At 48.5% G+C, this 17742-nt stretch overlaps 1 protein-coding gene across 1 annotated transcript; it reads right to left on the bottom strand.

The window, feature by feature from the left end:
• Positions 1-3990: 3990 nt before the first annotated feature.
• Positions 3991-17081, bottom strand: LOC311248070 (intermembrane lipid transfer protein VPS13B-like; the record flags this gene model as incomplete). The annotated part of the gene is made up of 3 exons (XM_084339027.1): positions 16957-17081; positions 15954-16091; positions 3991-4078 (listed from the first exon to the last, which is right to left on the bottom strand). Coding segments are annotated over exons 1-3 (340 nt in total), but the record flags the coding sequence as incomplete, so codon positions are not given.
• Between the last annotated feature and the right edge of the window lie 661 nt (positions 17082-17742).

Consider the following 17742-nt stretch of genomic DNA (forward strand, 5'->3'; position numbering starts at 1 on the left):
AGACGGGTCAAATTGACGAGACGCGTTGGCTCTCAGCCTCCATCGCTCACACACAGCGTTTGCTAATATCAACAGCAATGCAATTCCACTGAAACTGTATCAAATATGACCCAGTGCGGCAACATCTGTACATTGTGTATATACAGTAGTATATTGTAAATGATAGGTGCACTATTATTCTACTATACTACTATTAGTACTAGTACTACTATTAGTAGTAGTACGACTTTAGAATTAGTAGTAGTACGACTTTAGATTAGTAGTACTCATTTGTATATTTTGTACCCAGTTTAATCACCTGTACATTGCATATTGCTGTTGCACTTTACTGTTACATTTGCACTCTGGTTGGATGCCAAACCTCTTGTTGTTGTGCTGTACTTGTGCTGCATGATGACAATACATAAGAATTAGGAGGGCTGTCAAAGTTAACGCGGTATTAACGCGTTATCGCCCCGATTCTATTAACGCCACTATTTTTTTTAACTCACGATTAACTAAAAAATAAAAATAAAGAAAAACGTTTTTTCTTTACTTTTTTTTTTTACTTCACTCATGTGTATTATTGATGCTCTCATTGATACTATGTTTGTTTCTTTTTTTTATCCACTTTTTCTCCCATTTTCTATTTTTCTCCCATCCCAATTTCGTATCATCCAATTCAACCCTCCCCTGTCTCGAACGTTGTTTCTTGCCCTCCCACAAGCCGGCTGCAATGTGGACTAAGTCATACATAGCACGAGTCCCCTCCGATACTCGAGGTAACAGCAGTCGCATCTTTTCACCTGCGCGGCTCGATCTCTCAGTGGCGAGGAGTAACGCGTGGGAGGCTCACGCTGCCCCCATCGCTTCCTGATTCTACTGCGCAGGCGCACCAACCGACCTGTAGGAGTCGCTGTCCACAACGCCCGATCCCCACCCATCAGTTTCCCACCCCCTAATACGGCCAATGTGTATTAGTACGGAACGACCAGCTAAACTGAAAGCAATGTGGAGCGCTGGGCTCGAACAGGCGAACCCAGCGTCTCCAGTATTCGTGGTGAGCGCCTTGCCCACTGCACCACGTAGCCGCCCATACTATGTTTGTTTCTGAAGTGTGTGTGTGTGTGTGTGTGTGTGTGTGTGTGTGTGTGTGTGTGTGTGTGTGTGTGTGTGTGTGTGTGTGTGTGATATATAGAGAGAGGGGGGGGTGAGAGAGATGAGGAAGGGGCAAGAGAGGAAAGAGAGCTGGGAGAGTGTGTGTGTGAGAGAGAGGGGGGGGTGTGATTACTCAAGCCCTTGTGTGGGGTGAATGTAACAAGTTCCTAACGTTTCTTTCCCCTATTATTTCATGCACACTTTATTCATTGTTTTAAATTATTTATTTTCTTTTAAGTTATTTTTGTGCATCACTCTGTTTTGAATCTGATGCTAAATTTGCAATGCATGAGGGTCATCCTTTTGTGTTAAATGGCTGCATAAAGCAAGCATCTGTTGACTCGCATGTTGATAAGAGTATTAAAACTTGGAACTTGAAAAAGATCTGTTTAAGGTAGAAAAAAAAAAAATGCGATTAATTTGCGATTAATCGCGCGTGGTAACTATGGACAATCATGCGATTAATCGAGTTAAATATTTTAATCGATTGACAGCACTAATAAGAATCTAATGTACGTTCAGTTTCTGCTGAGGCTGGGGCGACAGAACATAGACATATAGACCTTTTCAAACTTTACAACATAAACATTCTAAAATTGGACCCTGTTTTACATCCTGACAGGGGAATAGACTTGGCCCTGAGCTGTTCCTCTCGCAAATACACTGCATTGGGACGTTATACTGCGCTTTATACTGCACATTTTGACAACCTAGGATGGCTTAGAGTAGACGACAGAGTACAGCAACTTGCAATGGGCCTGGTCTACAAGATACACTACACCACTAAGATACCCATGTACATGTCGAAATACTTCCCAAAGGTCAGTGAATACCACAACCACAACACCAGAGGGAGCTCCACAAAATCATGTTCAACCCAGATTCGGCTCAAACAAGGGACCTAAACACGTTACACAATTATGCCACATCAATGTGGAACGCCCTACCCCAAAGCTGTAAAGGAATGTGAATCACTACCCACTTTCAAAACCTCTCTAAAAAGAACAACCTACGGGAGGCATGCAATTCGAAAACTGGCCCACCGTAAATGTCCAAAACCCCCCCCAACCCCACCCCCTCCTAATGGACAGTCTCCTCCCCACCGTATGTATATATTTTCTGTTAGGATCTCTGTTTAACATTACTGTATATTTGCCAATCTTGTATGTCACAAATGTAACCGTACTATATAACTGTATGTCATGTATGTCATAAATGTCATGATATATATCTGTATGTATATGTTGTGTATGTCATAAATGTCATTATGAATTGAAAATGGGGGACCCTGATGTAAACAAGACGAAAGTCTTTCTCTGGTCTGCATTCCCTTAACAATTGTGCGAAAGTCTTTCTCTGGTCTGCATTCCCTTAACAATTGTGTGTATTGAGCCGTACTGTATTGTACCCATTCTGCAATCTGTTAATAAAGTAATCAATCAATCAATACAGGGAATATACTTGGCCCTGAGCTGTTCCTCTAGCAAATACACTGCATTGGGACTTTATACATTGTTATCAAACATCATTATTATGTAGAATGATATTAAATGAGTCAAAGGTATTCTTTAGCTACTTCATATATTTAGATTATTATAGTTTTAGGAGCTTGTCTTGTCTTGTGTGTGTGTGTGTGTGTGTGTGTGTGTGTGGTGTGTGTGTGTGTGTGTGTGTGTGTGTGTGTGTGTGGTGTGTGGTGTGTGTGTGGGGTGTGTCCTGTTATGAATGATGTATACGTTGCTATATTACACAAAGGTCACAATGTAAGTTATTTGTGGACCCAGGAAAAATAGCTGTAGCTAACTGGGGGGATCCTGATAAACTAAAGTCAATAAAGTATTGGGAGTTGTAATCCAGTTGTAATCCCGTGAGCAGATCTCCACTTCCCATCGGTTTAAACGCCCCCCCCCCCCCCCCCCCAATCTTTCATGCCACTTCTCCCTTTTATCTACACGAGTTACCTTTGAGCTGATGTGATTGTTTTTGAAAATAAATTAAGTACTAGTATTACGCAGGTTATGGAATAATATTTTTTCATCCCCATGTCTGTCTTTCCCAACCAGCGTCATCATCGCACCACGGAGGCCAGACGCTCCAGAGCAGCGCTGGAATAACACTCTGTCTGTCCGGCGCAGGAAGAGAGAGAGAGAGAGAGAGAGAGAGAGGGAGAGATGTTACGGCGAGCCAAATATAAAAAAAATAAATGTACCTACGCAGTTGAACGGCGCACTCTTGATCTTTCAACGGGAACTTCAGATCTTTCAGACTTAAGTAAACATTCTTGAGCGGCTGAAAGGAATGAGGACTCCTGCCCTGACGAGGCCTTCTGCCCCGAGACTGACACCTAATTAGCCGAGAGGAGGCCTGTTCACTTTCTACACACTCTCCTCAGGTAGAGTGTGTGTGGGAGGGGGGGGGGGGCAGAGAGGTGTGGGGGGGGGGGGACAGAGGTGTGTGTGTGTGTGTGGGTGGGGGGGGGGGGGAGACAGAGAGGTGTGTGTGTGTGTGTGTGTGTGGGGGGGGCAGTGTATCAACAAGTGGCGCAGAGAAAGAAACTCAAATACGTGTCAGCGCAGACTAAACACTCCTGACAGCTGCCCTGCAGGTACGTCGGGGGTGAAAGAAAGGACACCTGGGGTCAAGGACCAGGTGGCCGCGTCTCAAACAAGACCAGCTCTCTCTCTGTGGTCTCCAGGGGGCTTGTGTGGCAGAGACGAGAGAGAGAGAGAGAGAGAGAGAGAGAGAGAGAGAGAGAGAGAGAGAGAGAGAGAGAGACAGAAGAGGTGAGCAAACATGCGCTGTGAGGAGGAGGAGAGGAGGAGGAGGAGGAGGAGGGGGTGAGTAAGACAATACCTTTGCCGCTGCTGTTCTCCATTGTGTAGAGGTAATCCATGTAGAAGGCACCAAAGCGCTGCATGCCCGCTATCTCCGTGTAGGCCTCCTGTCAAACAAAGAGCTGGGTCAACACACACACACACACACACACACACACACACACACACACAGGAGGGAGGGCGGCCTGGAGAGGAGAGGGGCGGCCGGGTCACGCCAGGTACGGTGAAGAGGTCACCCCCCCCCCCCCCCCCCCCCCCCCCCCCCGTCGCTTGATGTGCTCACATAGGCCTCTCACAGTTCTCCCCCCAGGTACAATAAAGTCGATGTGGGCATGACCACCCGCATTTCACTGTATGCCCGTGGTATGTATGTGACGTATAAACCTCTTGGTTCTTGATTGAAGTGTTTCAGATTTGGACCAGGCACTAGAGGCAGCGACCACCCGAGCGCTGGTGGTAGCTGATGGCTGACGGGGCTGAAGGCTAAAAGTCTTCATTATTATTATGTCATTGTTGCGCTTCTCATCCAGAACCATTCGAGTTATTTTTCTTGATTTGGAAATAATGAATATTAATGTTTGTGGGCATTCTCACGTTTTTAAACATCTCGTTTTGATGTTTTTGTGCCTCGTAAATACATCAGCTAATATGATGCATTCATTTGGAAAATGTCAAAATATTTACCTAGAATTGAAGCGATACGAACTGTCCCTTTTTAAAAACGTCACGCAGTTGACCTTTGTCTCAAAATTGGATTTAACCAACTGGTTGCACCTAAACCTAACGTTTTCTAAACACTACCTGAACGTAGCCATGTGACCTTCTCCTTGCCAACCTTATAACCTAACCTCAACATCACCCCAACCAGGAAAACATCATTTCCTCAACGTTACCTAGAAGAACCTCTAAAAATAACATGTCAAACTAAAAAGCACAGTGACCTCGCTCATTTAGCAACTTTTCTATCTCTTACATAATATATATATTATATATATATGTTTTAGCGACTGTATTGATTAGGTTATATTACTCTCTGGGTCAGAGATATTGAACCAATCATTCAGTGTAACCAGAGGTTATCAACCGCCAGCTCTCTTAAGATAAGTAATGCTACTTCTACTGCACGTCAAACCACCGTTGGGATGACAGAGAGAGAGAGAGAGAGAGGAGAGAGAGAGAGAGAGCAAGAGAGAGAGCAAGCAAGAGAGAGAGCGAGAGAGAGAGAGAGAGACAGAGAGAGAGAGAGACAGAGAGAGAGAGCGAGAGAGAGAGAGAGCGAGAGAGAGGAGAGAGAGAGAGCGAGAGAGAGAGCGAGACAGAGCGAGAGAGAGCAAGAGAGCGAGAGAGACCCCACCCTTCTCTCACCTCTACACTAAGTCCTTCAACAGAGATTTCAATAGCAGCTTATCAGTGAGCGGGTTAATAAGTCAACATTTATTAGCGGAACCACTAATGGCACTCGACATGCTGGTGGATCAAAGACAGGGGCTGGTTTCAAAACCGCTAATGAATTAACACTGAAGGACTACGACTTCTTAAGGAGGATGGATGGAGGGATGGAGGGCGAGGGGGGGAGGGATGGAGGGGTGTCCAAACAGTTGCCTCATTTGGGGTCATGGAAGTTGTTGAGCAGAGTCAACAGCGGAGCAGTGAGGGCTGATGGAAGGGAGCTATCCAGGCTTATCAGCGATAATAGCTTTAACACTACTAGTTAAGATACTAGGGGGGGATGGGGGGGGCGGGGGGGGCATTCCTCGGCTGGCAGGCGGGGGGGGGGGGGGGGGGTAGAGAGACCACAGTGACGGAGATCCTCTCTATTTGGTAGCCGGTGGTTTCAGGAAGGAGAGGAATGTTCAGTTGCTATCGCATGCACTTATCACTTATCTGTGTTTCATTACACATATGAGTGCATGCTTACCAACTGTCTCGCCTGTTTTATTGCAACACTACTATCACCGACATCTAAGAAGGGAGGTCCCCCCTTGAACGGCCCTTCTAAGGTTTCTCTCCTCCACACTGCCTGTGGTGCATTTTTTTCTATTGCTAGGTTTTAGTGAGGTTCTATTGCTAGGTTTTCCTTACCTTCACGTGGGGTATGTCTGGGAGTGTTGCATTTATTTAATTTACTTAAATTTCTTTGGACTTTATGGTGTTTTTGTGTTGTTCTTGATTTATTGTGATGTTTCTTCTTGACTTGTTTAACCTCTTCCACCCGTGCGGTCCATCGGCGGACCGCAAATGACATCACGTCATAAATCAATCTGTCTAGACTGTCTGACAAAAGTATCGTTTTATTTTTTCAAACGTATTCAAGTATAAACATCATAACCATGTCACAACAGCAGTTATAATGTATATTATCATCAATACGTTAGTTTACCAATAGGTTAAAGTGTTATTAGATAGATTTCCGTTTTTCTATTGTTTTGGTCGCGAAAGTCGACCATTTTGGAAAGGTTGAACGTCGTGCATTTTGAAGAGGACACCGAGAGCTTTCGATGAGCGCTGGAATTCTTCCGAACGACACTTCCCAGAGGCCTCTATGGGGTTTCAAGCTAATTACTTCTGTATGGATTTTTTTTATATCTCTTATTACTTGGGATAATAAACCACAAAACGTAACGTTATTGGCATATATGGGAGCGCAGTTAGTTTGTCTCCCGTATTTCTAGCATGTAGCAACAATCAGATTTGAAATTAGTTTCAAAATGGTGGCACCCTGGCAAAAATAAAAAAGCTACTGTACATACAGTAGATTTCATTATCTGTTCTTATGCACGCATGGTGATACTAAATCCAAATTGAACTCGGGCATTTGAAATATAAGATTTGGCACAATCCATAAATGTGCGAATTGTCTATAATAAGGTATTTATTTATAAGCCTGCTATTCTATAGTCTATAATAATATTTCAAATAGCATTGGTCCAGATGGGAGAATCCAGTACTGTATCTACAAAACCTTCTGTTTAATCATCTTCCCTTTATTCATTTCCTTCGATTTTTTGTACACATGATCTCAGGAAGGTACTGAACGAGATCAGTGGCAGTTCTTCATGTCTGGTCGTTATTAGCATGGTGTTATTCACTGTCAGAGATGCAAAGAAAAATCTGAATTCATATTCTCCTTTGTTTCATCACAATTTAAGCAAGCCTAGTAATAGACACAATATTTCTGACACTGGGAATACATTCACTGAGGTCCATAGATGTCCCTAAATACCAGGAATATGCAAATGGTCCTTGTAGAAGTGGAGCAATATTCCATTTATATGTATTTTTTTCAATGTGTATTTTAGGCGGATTTTCAGAAAATAGGGCTCCGGGCTTAAGAGGTTAAAGAAGACGTGTCCGGCCCATGGGGACATTAACGTGTGTTGTCGGGCCTTACAAATACATTTGATTTGATTTTAAATACTTCAGTTACATTTAGTTGATTTATGAGATAATTTAAATTGATTTCAGGCTATAAACATTTTGGGAAACGGATGCTCTGTCGTGCTGTTCTGGTGTCTGATCGTGTATTTATTGAGTTGTGTTGGATTTAAACTGATCAGTCAGTCAGTCAGTCAGTCAGTCAGTAGTTAGTGTATCTTTTTTTTTATCCACTTTTTCTCCTTATTTTCTATTTTTCTCCCATCCCAATTTCGCCTCGCCAATTCTCTCTTCAATTCTCTCGAACGTTGCTAGACTATGCCTCCCACTGGTCGGCTGCAGTGAGGACCAAGCCTTGCATCACGTGTCCCCTCCGGTACACGAGGAGGCAGGTGTCGCATCTTTTCACCTGAACAGCGCAATCTCTCAGTGGCGAGGAGTAGCGCGTGGGAGGGACACGCCGCCCCCGATGCTTTCTGATTCTGCTGTACAGGCGCACCAACCGACCTGTAGGAGTCGCTGTCCACAACGTCCAATCCCCACCCCACCAGCTTTCCCACCCTCTAACACTGCCAATTGTGTTAGTATGACGGCCGGCCAAGCCGGTAGCAACGCCGAGAGCTGGGCTCGATACCAGCATCTCCTGCGTTAGTGGCGAGCGCCTTGCCCACTGCGCCACTCAGCCGCCCAGTAGTTAGTGTGTCTGTGGTAATAATCAGTCAGTAGTTAGTGTGTCTGTGGTAATAATCAGTCAGTAGTTAGTGTGTCTGTGGTAATAATCAGTCAGTAGTTAGTGTGTCTGTGGTAATAATCAGTCAGTAGTTAGTGTGTCTGTGGTAATAATCAGTCAGTAGTTAGTGTGTCTGTAGTAATAATCAGTCAGTAGTTAGTGTGTCTGTGGTAATAATCAGTCAGTAGTTAGTGTGTCTGTAGTAATAATCAGTCAGTAGTTAGTGTGTCTGTGGTAATAATCAGTCAGTAGTTAGTGGTCTGTAGTAATAATCAGTCAGTCAGTAGTTAGTGTGTATGTGGTAATAATCAGTCAGTAGTTAGTGGTATGTAGTAATAATCAGTCAGTCAGTAGTTAGTGTGTCTGTGGTAATAATCAGTCAGTAGTTAGTGTGTCTGTGGTAATAATCAGTCAGTCAGTAGTTAGTGTGTCTGTGGTAATAATCAGTCAGTAGTTAGTGTGTCTGTGGTAATAATCAGTCAGTAGTTAGTGTGTCTGTGGTAATAATCAGTCAGTAGTTAGTGTGTCTGTGGTAATAATCAGTCAGTAGTTAGTGTGTCTGTGGTAATAATCAGTCAGTAGTTAGTGTGTCTATGGTCAGTCGGGCAGGTTGACCTCTGACCTGTAGGCTGCTGTGTGAACAGGTGTTCTGAGGTGGAGCTCTAATTCTGATTGATTGTGTCTGTGTGCGTGTGTGCGTGCGCCTGTGTCTGTGTGTGTCTGTGCGCTAAGGCTGTCCCCGAACCCTGTTTTTGGGATTCGAACTTCGTCAGGGTTTTTCGAACGAACGTTCGAACCTTCGTTTTTTATTAAAAAAAATCTAAAAAAAAGTTTGTACAGTATGTATGTATAATTTTTTATTTTTTTACTATCCTCAAACTAAATCCTCAATTTGAATAAAGTGATTAATCTGATTAAATTAGTTTTTTTTTTTTTATTAAATCAACTTTCCAGCCCCAGACCCAGCCCAGGGAGAAGCCCCAGCCCAACTAAATCAATTAAATCAACTTTCTTTAATGAATATAACTCATCAGTTTCTTTTAATACTATAATATTAGTGTAGCCTAATCTTTATCTGCAACTGTGAAGAAAAACCCCATTGGTTTAAACAGAATGAATAGAAACAAATATAAAAAGATATATATAAAAAAAAACATTTATTAAAAATAAAGAAATTCGAATGTTGATTTAGAATTCGAATGGCAACGTAACGAATGAACGTTCGAACGTTTGGGCTCAGCCCTAGCGTGCGCCTGTGTCTGTCTGTGTGCGTGTGTGTCTGTGTGTGTGTGTGTGTGTGTCTGTGTGCGTGTGCGTGCGTGTCTGTGTCTGCGTGCGTGTCTGTGTGCGTGTGCACCTGTGTGCGTGTCTGTGTCTGTGTGCGTCTGTGTGCGTGTCTGTGTCTGTGTGCGTCTGTGTGCGTGTGCACCTGTGTGCGTGTCTGTGTCTGTGTGCGTGTCTGTGTCTGTGTGCGTGTGCACCTGTGTCTGTGTGCGTGTCTGTGTGCGTGTCTGTGTGCGTGTGCACCTGTGTCTGTGTGCGTGTCTGTGTGCACCTGTGTGCGTGTCTGTGTCTGTGTGCGTGTCTGTGTCTGTGTGCGTGTGCACCTGTGTCTGTGTGCGTGTCTGTGTGTGTGTCTGTGTGCGTGTGCACCTGTGTCTGTGTGCGTGTCTGTGTGCGTGTCTGTGTCTGTGTGCGTGTCTGTGTCTGTGTGCGTGTCTGTGTCTGTGTCTGTGTGTGTCTGTGTCTGTGTGCGTCTGTGTCTGTGTGCGTGTCTGTGTCTGTATCTGTGTGCGTGTCTGTATCTGTGTGCGTGTCTGTATCTGTGTGCGTGTCTGTGTCTGTGTGCGTGTCTGTGTCTGTGTGCGTGTCTGTATCTGTGTGCGTGTCTGTGTCTGTGTGCGTGTCTGTGTCTGTGTGCGTGTCTGTATCTGTGTGCGTGTCTGTGTGCGTGTCTGTGTCTGTGTGTGTGTCTGTATCTGTGTGCGTGTCTGTGTCTGTGTGCGTGTCTGTGTCTGTGTGCGTGTCTGTGTGCGTGTCTGTGTCTGTGTGCGTGTCTGTGTCTGTGTCTGTGTGCGTGTCTGTGTCTGTGTCTGTGTCTGTGTCTGTATCTGTGTGCGTGTCTGTGTCTGTGTCTGTGTGCGTGTCTGTGTCTGTATCTGTGTGCGTGTCTGTGTCTGTGTGCGTGTCTGTGTGCGTGTCTGTGTCTGTGTGCGTGTCTGTGTGCGTGTCTGTGTCTGTGTGCGTGTCTGTGTGCGTGTCTGTGTCTGTGTGCGTGTCTGTGTCTGTGTCTGTGTGCGTGTCTGTGTCTGTGTGCGTGTCTGTGTCTGTGTCTGTGTGCGTGTCTGTGTCTGTGTGCGTGTCTGTGTCTGTGTGCACCTGTGTCTGTGTGCGTGTCTGTGTCTGTGTGCGTGTCTGTGTGCGTGTCAGTGTCTGTGTCTGTGTGCGTGTCTGTGTCTGTGTGCGTGTCTGTGTCTGTGTGTGTGTCTGTGTGTGTCTGTGTCTGTGTGCGTCTGTGTCTGTGTGCGTGTCTGTGTCTGTGTCTGTATCTGTGTGCGTGTCTGTATCTGTGTGCGTGTCTGTGTCTGTGTGCGTGTCTGTGTCTGTGTGCGTGTCTGTATCTGTGTGCGTGTCTGTGTCTGTGTGCGTGTCTGTGTCTGTGTGCGTGTCTGTGTCTGTGTGCGTGTCTGTGTCTGTGTGCGTGTCTGTGTCTGTGTGCGTGTCTGTGTCTGTGTGCGTGTCTGTGTCTGTGTGCGTGTCTGTGTGCGTGTCTGTGTCTGTGTCTGTATCTGTGTGCGTGTCTGTGTCTGTGTGCGTGTCTGTGTCTGTGTCTGTGTGCGTGTCTGTGTCTGTGTGCGTGTCTGTGTCTGTGTCTGTGTGCGTGTCTGTGTCTGTGTGCGTGTCTGTGTCTGTGTCTGTGTCTGTGTGCGTGTCTGTGTCTGTGTGCGTGTCTGTGTGCGTGTCTGTGTCTGTGTGCGTGTCTGTGTGCGTGTCTGTGTCTGTGTCTGTGTGCGTGTCTGTGTGCGTGTCTGTGTCTGTGTGCGTGTCTGTGTCTGTGTCTGTGTGCGTGTCTGTGTGCGTGTCTGTGTCTGTGTCTGTGTGCGTGTCTGTGTCTGTGTGCGTGTCTGTGTCTGTGTGCGTGTCTGTGTCTGTGTGCGTGTCTGTGTCTGTGTGCACCTGTGTCTGTGTGCACCTGTGTCTGTGTGCGTGTCTGTGTCTGTGTGCGTGTCTGTGTCTGTGTGCACCTGTGTCTGTGTGCACCTGTGTCTGTGTGCGTGTCTGTGTCTGTGTGCGTGTCTGTGTCTGTGTGCGTGTCTGTGTGCGTGTCTGTGTCTGTGTGCGTGTCTGTGTGTGTGTCTGTGTGCGTGTCTGTGTGCGTGTGCACCTGTGTCTGTGTGCACCGGTGTCTGTGTCTGTGTGTCTGTGTCTGTGTGCGTGTCTGTGTCTGTGTGCGTGTCTGTGCACGGTTGTCATCATCGCACTCCGTCTGTTGTGTTTCCCCCGTCTCGCCGCGTGTTAAAGTGCTCTATAAATACATCTGCCCGGACGCGGAGCGAGTGACCGGCTTGACGGCTGGAGACTAATCGATTCCATTGAGGAAGAATGGATCTCGGCGCTGATGAGGAGAGACTGAGATGGAAAGTGGAGTCAATCAGTGAAAGTGGAACAGACACTTGTGTGTAAAAGTCCCTCTAGTGTTACACGGCATTCAGCGCCACGGCCAAGATGGACACATGCGTTGGATTTTCGACATTATGTAACGGACAAGGAATCTATGAGAATAGATTTTGAATTGGATTAAATTGATTTAAATGGAGCCCGTCTCCCAAAGTCTTTAAATGATTCCTGCTAGCAGTGGGCGGCTACGTGGCGTAGTGGGCAAGGCGCTCGCCACGAAATGCTGGAGACGCTGGGCTTGCCTGTTCGAGCCCAGCGCTCCACATTTGCTTTCAGTTTAGCTGGTCGTTCATACTAATACACATTGGCCGTATTAGGGGTTGGGAAACTGATGGGTGGGGATCGGGCGTTGTGGACAGCAACTCCTACAGGTCGGTTGGTGCGCCTGCGCAGTAGAATCAGGAAGTGTCGGGGGCAGCGTGAGCCTCCCACGCGTTACTCCTCGCCACTGAGAGATCGAGCTGCGCAGGTGAAAAGATGCGACGGCTGTTACCTCAAGTACCGGAGGGGACTTGTGCTATGTATGACTTAGTCCACATTGCAGCCGGCTTGTGGGAGGCAAGAAACAGCGTCCGTGACAGGGGAGGGTTGAATTGGATGATACGAAATTGGGATGGGAGAAAAATATAGAAAAATGGGAGAAAAAGTGGATAAAAAAAAAAAAAAAAGTCTCTGGATTATAATAATAATAATAATAGATTGTATTTGTATTGCACTTTTCGTTCACTAGGATCCCAAAGTGCTAGTTCAGCTGTGGAATATAAGTACATAATCTGGATCTGATTGTGTTGAAAATTGGCCCAATTATTTGAGGTAGTTGGGGTATATGATGTTACAAGTGTTTAATATTACCAGCGAAATAATAAAGCTTAAATCTCAGCTGAGGGGGTCAAAGGTTAAAGACCATCTAAGACAGGGTACTGACGTGGAACCTGATATGACGGTGCATAATCATACGGCCAGGATCACATTTGGGCCCCGATCCAAAACGGTTGAAAACCCCGGGGGGGGGCGACAGTGGCTCAGGTGATGGAGCAGTCGTCTGGTAATCCAGAGGTTCCCGGTTCGATTAGAAATGAATGGTGTATTTGTTGTGTTTTTGTGTGTAGGACAGGGGGGCATGGTGGCACGGTGGTTAGCAGTGGAGGAGAGAGGGAGGAGAGAGGGAGAGAGAGAGAGAGAGAGAGGGAGGAGAGAGGGAGGGAGGAGAGAGAGAGGGAGAAGAGAGAGAGGAGAGAGAGGAGACAGGCAGGAGAGAGGGAAAAGAGAGAGGCAGGAGAGAGGGATCAGAGAGGGAGGGTACAGGATGAACAGGGGGGCAACGGTGGTTAGCAGTGGATGAGAGAGGGAGGAGAGAGGGAGGGAGGAGAGAGAGAGAGGAGAGAGGGAGGAGAGGGAGGAGAGGCAGGAGAGGGAGGAGAGAGGGAGGAGAGAGAGGGAGGAGAGGGAGGAGAGGGAGGAGAGAGGGAGGAGAGGCAGGAGAGAGAGGGAGGAGAGAGAGAGAGAGGGAGAAGAGAGAGATGAGAGGGAGGAGAGAAAGGGAGGGAGAGGAGAGAGAGGCAGGAGGGAGAAGAGAGAGGGAGGAGAGAGAGAGGGAGGAGAGGGAGGGAGGAGAGAGAGGGGAGAGAGGAGAGAGGGAGGAGAGAGGGAGGAGTGTGTGTGTAGTCTGAGTGTGTTCTCCTCCTGTGTGTGTGTAGTCTGAGTGTGTTCTCCTCCTGTGTGTGTGTAGTCTGAGTGTGTTCTCCTCCTGTGTGTGTGTAGTCTGAGTGTGTTCTCCTCCTGTGTGTAGAGTCTGAGTGTGTTCTCCTCCTGTGTGTGTGTAGTCTGAGTGTGTTCTCCTCCTGTGTGTAGAGTCTGAGTGTGTTCTCCTCCTGTGTGTGTGTAGTCTGAGTGTGTTCTCCTCCTGTGTGTGTGTAGTCTGAGTGTGTTCTCCTCCTGTGTGTGTGTAGTCTGAGTGTGTTCTCCTCCTGTGTGTGTGTAGTCTGAGTGTGTTCTCCTCCTGTGTGTAGAGTCTGAGTGTGTTCTCCTCCTCCTGTGTGTGTAGTCTGAGTGTGTTCTCCTCCTCCTGTGTGTGTAGTCTGAGTGTGTTCTCCTCCTGTGTGTGTGTAGTCTGAGTGTGTTCTCCTCCTGTGTGTGTGTAGTCTGAGTGTGTTCTCCTCCTGTGTGTAGAGTCTGAGTGTGTTCTCCTCCTCCTGTGTGTAGAGTCTGAGTGTGTTCTCCTCCTCCTGTGTGTGTAGTCTGAGTGTGTTCTCCTCCTCCTGTGTGTGTAGTCTGAGTGTGTTCTCCTCCTGTGTGTAGAGTCTGAGTGTGTTCTCCTCCTCCTGTGTGTGTAGTCTGAGTGTGTTCTCCTCCTCCTGTGTGTGTAGTCTGAGTGTGTTCTCCTCCTGTGTGTGTGGGTTCCCCCCCCCAGCTCCTCTGGTTTCCTCCCGCACCACAAGACATGCTGCACGCTAGGCTCCCTGCCCTCCACCAAGGTACTGGAGACGGGCCCTGTGGCGCGCGGCACAGTGTGTGGCTGTGCCCGCTGCTCCTAAATCGTTAGGACGGCCCCCCCCCCCCCACCCGAGAGCATTAACAAAGGTTCAAGTCAACTTAACAACTTCACTTTAGTTTGGTTTGTGTGTAAAGGTCCCTGTACCTTGTGGCTGGTCTCAGGTCTGTACCTTGTGGCTGGTCTCAGGTCAGTACCTTGTGGCTGGTCTCAGGTCTGTACCTTGTGGCTGGTCTCAGGTCTGTACCTTGTGGCTGGTCTCAGGTCAGTACCTTGTGGCTGGTCTCAGGTCTGTACGCCTGTACGTTAATGCCAAGCAAGCAGTGCAAAAATGCTTCCGCATTCGTCACCGCACGCTAGTGCGGTAAAGCGCCCTTCTTTTCAGACAAATGCTACCGTGCGTGCACCGGCGGCGGCGTGCTCGCTCAGGTGCGTGCGTGCGCCGGCGTGCTCGCGCGAGGTGCCCGCGCATGCGCATGAGATCCCGCCTTGAGCGGAGCTCAATATATATAAGTCACCGCCCCTTATTCAGTATCTACCAATAGCTCAATTGGCAAGGACACATGGCTGTGGATCCTATGGCTTGTTTGCTGGCGAGTTCGAATCCCATCGAAAATATTTTTTAACGTGATTTTTTTTTAACGTGTATTATTTCGCCGGTTAAGGTTATTTCGCCGGTTAAGGTTAGGCATGGTTAAGGTTAAGGTTAGGCATTGTTTCGGAGTTGGTTAAGGTTAGAACGGTTAAGTTTAGGCGCTGTTAAGGAGCTGGTTAAGGTTAGAGTTTGTCAAAGAGAATGGCAATATAATTTCTATGGTTAAGGTTAGGCATGGTTTCGGAGTTGGTTAAGGTTAGAACGGTTAAGTTTAGGCGTTGTTAAGGAGCTGGTTAAGGTTAGAGTTTGTCAAAGAGAATGGCAATAGACAGCCTATTTCCGCGCGACCTGGGCGCTGGGCGGCGGAAAATGAAAGGCGCATTACTGCATGCCACTACGATAAATTTTTGCACTGCTTGCTTGGCATAAAGCTACACGCGGTCTGTACCTTGAGGCTGGTCTCAGGTCTGTACCTTGTGGCTGGTCTCAGGTCAGTACCTTGTGGCTGGTCTCAGGTCAGTACCTTGTGGCTGGTCTCTGTACCTTGTGGCTGGTCTCAGGTCAGTACCTTGTGGCTGGTCTCAGGTCTGTACCTTGTGGCTGGTCTCAGGTCAGTACCTTGTGGCTGGTCTCAGGTCAGTACCTTGTGGCTGGTCTCAGATCTGTACCTTGTGGCTGGTCTCAGGTCAGTACCTTGTGGCTGGTCTCAGGTCTGTACCTTGTGGCTGGTCTCAGGTCTGTACCTTGAGGCTGGTCTCAGGTCTGTACCTTGTGGCTGGTCTCAGGTCTGTACCTTGTGGCTGGTCTCTGTACCTTGTGGCTGGTCTCAGGTCTGTACCTTGTGGCTGGTCTCAGGTCAGTACCTTGTGGCTGGTCTCAGGTCAGTACCTTGTGGCTGGTCTCAGGTCTGTACCTTGTGGCTGGTCTCAGGTCAGTACCTTGTGGCTGGTCTCAGGTCAGTACCTTGTGGCTGGTCTCAGGTCTGTACCTTGTGGCTGGTCTCAGGTCTGTACCTTGTGGCTGGTCTCAGGTCTGTACCTTGTGGCTGGTCTCAGGTCAGTACCTTGTGGCTGGTCTCAGGTCTGTACCTTGTGGCTGGTCTCAGGTCAGTACCTTGTGGCTGGTCGTGTCCAGGATGAACTCGGCTCGGACACCGTTGTTCTCTGGACTGCGGTAGTCGAACAGAGAGTTGGTCAGGTAGGTCATCCCTCTGCTGCTCAGAGTCTCACCACAGCTGAAGAACACAGCGTCCTGGGAGAGAGAGGGGGGGGGAGAGGGGGAGAGAGAGAGAGAGGGAGAGAGGGGGGGGAGAGAGGGGGGAGAGAGAGAGAGGGAGAGAGGGGGGGGAGAGAGGGGAGAGAGAGATAGGGGGGGAGAGAGGGGGGGGAGAGAGGGGGAGAGAGAGAGAGAGGGAGAGAGAGAGAGGGAGAGAGAGGGGGGGGGAGAGAGAGGGGGAGGGGGAGAGAGGGGGGGAGGGAGAGAGGGGGGGGGAGAGAGAGAGAGAGAGAGAGAGAGAGAGAGAGAGAGAGAGATGGAGAGAGAGAGAGAGAGAGAGAGAGAGAAAGAGATAAATGAACTCATAAACAGATCCAGAGATACAGACAGTGTCGCTAATTGAGCTCGATCCTGCGTTGCTTTCCTTCTGATTAGGAAACAGGTGTTAAGTCACATCAGTGTCGCTGGCACCAGGCAGCAGCAGCTCCACACTCTCTAATGCATTAGCTAATAGCTATTAGCCCAGATATAATCAAACACAATCAAATACACATTAACTCTGTGATATAATGTAACACAGTACAAACACACAGTCCTCTGAAACACCGAGAAGGAAAATATACAACAGGATGTCCAGATGACTTCAGCGGAGGGAGGGGTGTTGGACGCGGTGGACGGTGAGAACCGCTGTCGACGCCGCCGAGGCGTGTGTGTGTGCGGCTGACGCGGGGCGCGCTGTGGTGAATTACAAAACGGCGGTTGGATCACACTTTTCCATAAACAAACCAGACCGCATCCCTCGCCTCGCTGCGAGCGCAACACGGCCGCAGGAGGGAGTGGTTCTAAATTGCCCGCCTCTCTTGTTTTTCTTCTCCCCCGTGAGGGACTCGTCTGTCCGTACCTCCTCACGTCGGTTCATGTTCTCCTCGAAATCCCGGACTCCCATGATGCCTTTCAGGCAGAGTGCCCGGCACCCCACGAACCCAATCTGACAGTCAAAGAAGGGCTCGCCCATCAGCAGCACCTGGAGGGGGGAGAGAGGGAGGAGAGGGGAGGGGGGAGAGAGGAGAGAGGGAGGAGGAGAGGGGAGAGAGGGAGGAGAGAGAGAGGAGAGAGGAGAGAGGAGAGAGGAGAGAGAGAGGGGAGGGGGGAGAGAGGAGAGAGAGGAGAGAGGGAAGAGAGAGGGAGGAGAGAGAGGGGAGAGAGGAGAGAGGGAGGAGAGGGGAGAGAGGAGAGAGGGAGGAGAGAGAGAGGGAGGAGAGGGGAAAGAGGAGAGAGGGGCGAGAGGGAGGAGAGAGAGGGGAGAGAGGGAGGAGAGGGGAGAGAGGGGAGAGAGGGAGGAGAGGGGAGAGAGGAGAGAGGAGAGAGAGGAGAAGGAGAGAGGAGAGAGGGAGGAAGAGAGAGGAGAGAGGGAGGAGAGAGAGGGGAGAGAGGGAGGAGAAGGGAGAGAGGGGAGAGAGGAGAGAGGGAGGAGGAGAGAGGAGAGGGGGAGGAGAGAGAGAGGAGAGAGGGGAGAGGAGAGAGAGGGAGGAGGAGAGGAGAGAGGGAGGAGAGAGAGAGAGAGAGAGAGGGAGGAGAGGGGAGAGAGGGGATAGAGGGAGGAGAGAGGGGGGAGAGAGGAGAGAGGGGGGAGGAGAGAGGGAGGAGGAGAGGAGAGAGAGGAGGAGAGAGGAGAGAGGGAGAGGAG

This window comes from Notolepis coatsorum (assembly GCF_963971535.1).
Source record: "Notolepis coatsorum genome assembly, contig: SCAFFOLD_3301, whole genome shotgun sequence".
Taxonomy (NCBI): domain Eukaryota; kingdom Metazoa; phylum Chordata; class Actinopteri; order Aulopiformes; family Paralepididae; genus Notolepis; species Notolepis coatsorum.